The sequence below is a fragment of the Phodopus roborovskii genome, unplaced genomic scaffold (genome assembly GCF_943737965.1).
Source record: "Phodopus roborovskii unplaced genomic scaffold, PHOROB, whole genome shotgun sequence".
In the NCBI taxonomy this organism is placed as follows: domain Eukaryota; kingdom Metazoa; phylum Chordata; class Mammalia; order Rodentia; family Cricetidae; genus Phodopus; species Phodopus roborovskii.
Window position 1 is genome coordinate 4,979,330 of NW_026126448.1, and position 5,618 is coordinate 4,984,947.

The window sequence follows — 5,618 nt, forward strand, 5'->3', positions numbered from 1 at the left end:
AAACCACAGATGCCTGTAGTTCTGTGCTAACCAACATTTGATGTTGTTAGCACTTTGTATTTCAGCTACTCTTCTAATAGGTTTATGATAATATCTCATTACTTTTTTTGTAACTCTCTAATAAAATATATTTCAGAATTTATATATAAGAAAGATGTTTTTATATAGTGTATATATATAGAAAGAAGTTCTTTCTATGTTCTACATACAAGTCTTTTACTAATACCTGTTTTGCAACTATTTTTCTGCCTATGGTGTATCTTTTCCTTCTGCTAACAAAAATATTTTAATTAATTAAATACAAAACATTTAATTTTATTGTAAATTTTTTTATTGAGTGGACTAATGGTCAAGCTGTTGTAATTTATTTTCTGTATAACAAACATCCAGTTATTTAATTTAAGTTATGCAGTGGCAGTTGATTCTGTCTAATTTTATTCCATTTTTATTTGTTTTGTGTGTGCATGTGCATTTGTGCATGCAAGAAACTGTGTAAATGTACAACACCCCAGAGTGAAAGTGGATATCAGAGAATGAGTTGCAGTCATCTATTCACTCTCTCTACATTGTGGGTCCCAGGGATTGAACTCAGTTCCTCAGGGTTAGTAGTAAGTGCTTCTATATGATCAGCATTTCATCATCTTGATTTATTTCTAGTATGATGTGTACATGCTGTGCTTTCTACAGAAGAGTTCTCAGGACCAGACTGCAAAATAATAACCTACAGTTTCTGTTTTCAAATGAACCTATGCAGAATATTGTTTTCATTGTTCTGTTTTATTGTTTCACAAGTCCATGGCTGCATATACTGTGCTTTGTTCAAAAGTGCGCCCAATTCCCTCCCTTCCAATTTTTCTCTATGCTTCCCACCACTTTTTCACCCAATCCTCATATGTTCTCTTGTTTGCAAATCCACTGAGGCTACACAGTGGTGCCTGCATGTTCAGAGTTGAAATAATCTTTCTGTACACTGTGAATATGTGTCTCTGTTCTTCCTTGCCTGCCTAAGGATCCTTCTTATTGGTTTAATGAAGAGCCAAACAGCCCATAGCTAAGCAGTACAGGATAGGTGGCACTTCCAGGCAGAGATAGGATAGGAACACTAGGGGAAAAATTCTGAGATGCAGGAGACTCTTCAGCTAGACACAGGGGAAGTTTGATATTCAGTACTGGAGAGAGGTAAACACCATTTGGCAGAATGTAGATTAAAATAAACAGGTTAATTTAAGTTTTCAGAGCTAGTTGGGAACAAATATAAGCTAAATCCAAGCTTTCATAGTTAAATTAAAACAAATCTCCATGTCATCATTCAAGAGTTAGTGCTATAAAGAAAGACACTATACACAAATGTGTGAACATCAATTAGAGCATGTTTAGTTGTAAATGGAAGTTTCTGTCCTACCCAGTCCTGCAGTCATTTAGTCACAAATAAACACACAGAGGCTCATGTAATGGGATATTTACTTTGTCTCCTTCTGTGGCACTGACCATGCTCATTGGAGGGTGGAGCCAGGGGCCAAAGTGACCTGTGGAACTAGGTCTGAGGAGGAGCTGGTGGGAGGCAGAGAGGAAAGCAACTTGCTGGTGTGCATCTGTCTAGGTTGTAAGTTATTTCTCCCTGAATAAACATCTATTCGACCTACTGGTTTATCCTGATCCTTACTAAACCGCAACATGCTTATATTAATTATAAACTGTTTGGCCAATGGCTCAGGCTTCTTACTGGCTGTCTCTGAATTATTAACCCATTTTTATTAATCTGTGCATCTCCATGTAGTCTTGGCTTGCCAGTGATGCCTGTGCCTCCTACTTCCTCAGCAGCTACATGGCATCTCACTCACAACTCACTCCCTGTGTTCCTCTTCCAGCATTCTCCTAGTCTGGAAGCCCTGCCTATACTTCCTGCCTAGCTACATCCTGCCTGTCCATTGGCCAAAACAATTTTATTCATCAAGCAATAAGAGAAATATATATTCACAGCATATAGAATGACATCCCCCTTCAGGTAGTTTTGAGGAGCTGTATCCATGAAGAAAACTTACTCTCCCTCCTGCAATTCACCAACCATCAATGCCAATACCTTCTCAGCTACAGGTGGGAATTTAAGAGCCCCTTACACATTCATCCTGGGATTTGGGTGAGCTTAAGCTTGTGCACGCAGTAAGCTTATATGTCTGAAAGTTTAAGCCATACAGAATCATCTTTTCTCCACAAACTCCAGAAATAATTCTTGTCACAAGCCAAATTTCTCTATATTCTTGTGTTTCTAAGCTGTCCTATTGAGATCTCTTCTTAGGAACTAATTTAAGATTATATGAATATTCACTAAATAGAGATATTTTAAACTTATCTGGGGTGTTAAAGTAGAAATTTCTCCATGTTCATAGACATGCTCCGTGTGTGTGTGTGTGTGTGTGTGTGTGTGTGTGTGTGTGTGTGTGTGTTTTCAATTTTAAGGGAAGGGATCACTTCATATTGATGCATTGATTTGTGGTTTTACCATGTGGTTAAAAATTTTCAGTGCACCTTTAAGAACATTTCTTTTTTTCTCTCTCTCTTTCCTTTAAGAGTTTTGTAAGCTCAAATACATGTTAAGCCAAGTATTGGTCAGGTGTAGGAAAATCTAGAATTGCCTTTGAAAGTTTGACTCTAGACTCCATATTATCATCTTCTATGGTCTAGTTATATCCAGAAGACAAAACAAAACAAAAAATCCCTTGTTTCCAAAAGAGGACATTTGGAGAAGTAGATTTTAGCACTTTATTCTGTCTTGCTATTTAAAAAAAGTACCATAATAAATAAAAACAGAGAATAAAGGGAACAAAAATATTTTTCCTATATACATACTATATTCACATCATTTCTACCATTTCCTCTCTCTATCCAACTCCTCCCATGTCCCCAATCCTTCTCAAACCCACAACGTACTCTCTATTACACACAGACACACACACACACACACACACACACACACACACACACAGAGAGATGAGCTCATTTAGTGTTCTTCATATGCTTGGGTATTTAAGACTGACCACTTGGGAATGAATAACTTATGAGGGACTGATTCATGGAGAAGACTGACTCTTTGCTTTCTCTGCCACCATTAATTGCTTATAGTTCTTCATCTAAGGGTAAATGAAACCTAGTGAGATTTTTACCTTTCTGTATTAGCAGGTCAACCAATTATGCTATTATGCAGATTCTGTTTAAATTACCATATTGTTGAGATTTCATGAGTTTCCAAATGCTCCAAAAATAAGTTTTGCTTTTTTTCATGCAATATATTTGATCATATAATCTGCCTCCTACATCTCCTCCTGAATCTCCATAAATCCTTTACCTACCTATGTCGTTCTCTTGCTCCTCTTTCTCTCAAAAAAGTGTAACAGTGATGGCTCAATCAGCAAAGGAGAGAGCTACATTTAGATGTAGATATGAGGATATGTCTTAGAATGCAATTAGAAATTATACTGGTTTAGGGAAATGACAGTAGTAGGTTCTTTAAAAACGAATTTAAACATACAATGGGTGAGAATTTTTCAAAATCAAAGTTAAGAATAAGTCAAGACTTGCTGGGTGGTGGTGGCATGCACCTTTAATCCCAGCACTGGGGAGGCAGAGGCACATGGATCTCTGTGAATTTGAGACCAGCCTGGTCTACATGAGCTAGATCCAGGACAGCCTCCCAAGCCACAGAGAAACCCTGTCTTGAAAAACAAAACAAAACAAAACAAAAAGAATAATTCAAGATATGTGAAGCTTAAGCATAAGAACAAACATATACTTCTTGTGGCAATTTCAAATAATACAGCTTACAAACACTCAGAGAAACAATGAAATAGAATAAAAGAAAGTCAACTACTAAGCAGATAGCAACTCATTTGTGATGCCATTCAGCAGCAATGGTAATTATACACATTTCATAAGGGGAATAGTTTGATGAATCACCATTGATGACGTGCAAAATTAAGGTATTTTTTCAAGTGTACTGAGGAAAGATGACACCCAGCAAAAATGTGTTTGTGTGTTTTGAGGAAGAGGTGACTTAGAAGATTTCTTTGATTAAAGCTTTCACATTTTGGTTTCCTCTTCCCAGATCGATTCACGGTGACTGGATTAGAGGGGCCAGTTTTGGCTCCATTTGGTACAGTGCTTGAGCTCAGTTGTCAGTTGTCTCCACCACAAAATGCTCAGCACATGGAGATCCGCTGGTTCAGGACCCACTATACACAGCCTATTCACCTATACGATGATGGCAAAGATCTGTTTGGAGAAATTATTCCAAAATATGTGGAGAGAACAGAGCTCATGAAAGATGACATTAGAGAAGGGAAAGTGACCCTTAGGATCTTTAATGTCAATCCTGATGATGACGGGCAGTACCACTGCATCTTCAAGGATGGCAAGTTCTATGAAGAACACATCACAGAAGTCAAGGTCATAGGTAAGCATGGACTCCTCTGAAACAAACTTCTAACTTAATTCAGTGATTTACATATAAGAAAAATGTCCACTTATAAATTCTACAAAGAATTGAATCCTGGATGATTTGTTGGTTTTTGCCATCTAAAATCTTAAGTTAGTTGTTTTGATTTGTTAAATAGAAAATATTTTACTGAAAGAAAAAAACAAATTAAACAAGAAGGCCTTTTATCACCAGATTTGTATAGACATATATGTATGTTACTAAAGCAATAATTGATATTTGTATATTATGGCCTCTACATGTTTCCATCTGGTACCATCTATTTTAATTGATTGATTATGTCAATTAGAGCCCTGTAGAGTTTTGACTATCTTATATCTACAGACCCTGGAGTTAATATGAAGGAGGAGTGGTTTCCTTTTTGTGTTCTTTTTCTCTTTCCATTCACTACACACTACTGATTCCCCTTTGTTTATAACCAGCTGGGAGCTCCCGGGTTCAGATCCTTGTTCATCCTCCTACTACCAAAGGTGTGATAGTGGAGTGTCTCTCCAGAGGTTGGTTTCCACAGCCTCACTTGGAATGGAGAGATAGCAGAGGAGAGGTCATTCCAGCTGCATCAAAGTCCTATTCACAGGATAGAGACAAATTGTTTGATATGAAGATCACACTTGACCTTAGAGACAGCTCCCTCCGGAACATCACTTGCTGCATTTGGAACCCTCTAACAGGCAAAGAAGAAAGCACAGGCATTGTTCTACCAGGTAAATTAATGTATTCATTCTTGAAATAAGTTTATATAATTTAAACTTGAAACAAAACTTGTGTTTTTTTTTTTTTCATTTGGTTTCAGGCCATTCCTTTCCCTTCATCTTATTTATCATCTTATCTGTTGTATGATGCTTCCCTTTGCTAGAATCATTTCTTTCACCATTTTTCTTTTTTATTTATTTTTCTTATTTTACATATTGATTCCAGTTCCCTTTCCTCCCCTCGATCCCTCGATCCCTCCCTTCCTCCTTCCCATGCCCCCCCTGAACACCCTCCCATCCCACCCCACCCCCCACTCCACAAGAAGAATGATACCTTCCAGGAGGGATCAACAAAATCTGCCTAGTCATTTGGAGTAGGGACTAGGCCCTCTGTCTTGCCTCTGGGTTAAGGAAGTATCCCTCCATGGGGAATGTGC

At 37.6% G+C, this 5,618-nt stretch overlaps 1 protein-coding gene across 1 annotated transcript; it reads left to right on the forward strand.

The window, feature by feature from the left end:
• The first annotated feature begins 2,027 nt into the window (after nt 1-2,027).
• On the forward strand, nt 2,028-5,329 carry LOC127225064 (selection and upkeep of intraepithelial T-cells protein 1-like). Its single transcript, XM_051188329.1, has 4 exons — nt 2,028-2,094; nt 4,100-4,447; nt 4,912-5,193; nt 5,283-5,329. Exons 1-4 carry the CDS (start codon nt 2,028-2,030, stop codon nt 5,327-5,329), a joined length of 744 nt encoding a protein of 247 aa, XP_051044286.1.
• The last annotated feature ends 289 nt before the right edge of the window (nt 5,330-5,618 follow it).

Excerpts from the sequence above, each read along its gene's own strand:
- LOC127225064 (XM_051188329.1), top strand. The coding sequence starts at position 2,028 with ATGAAGAAAACTTACTCTCCCTCCTGCAATTCACCAACCATCAATGCC. Across the intron at positions 2,095-4,099 it reads CAATACCTTCTCAGCTACAG|ATCGATTCACGGTGACTGGA; the intron begins GTGGGAATTTAA and ends TCCTCTTCCCAG. Across the intron at positions 4,448-4,911 it reads CACAGAAGTCAAGGTCATAG|CTGGGAGCTCCCGGGTTCAG; the intron begins GTAAGCATGGAC and ends GTTTATAACCAG.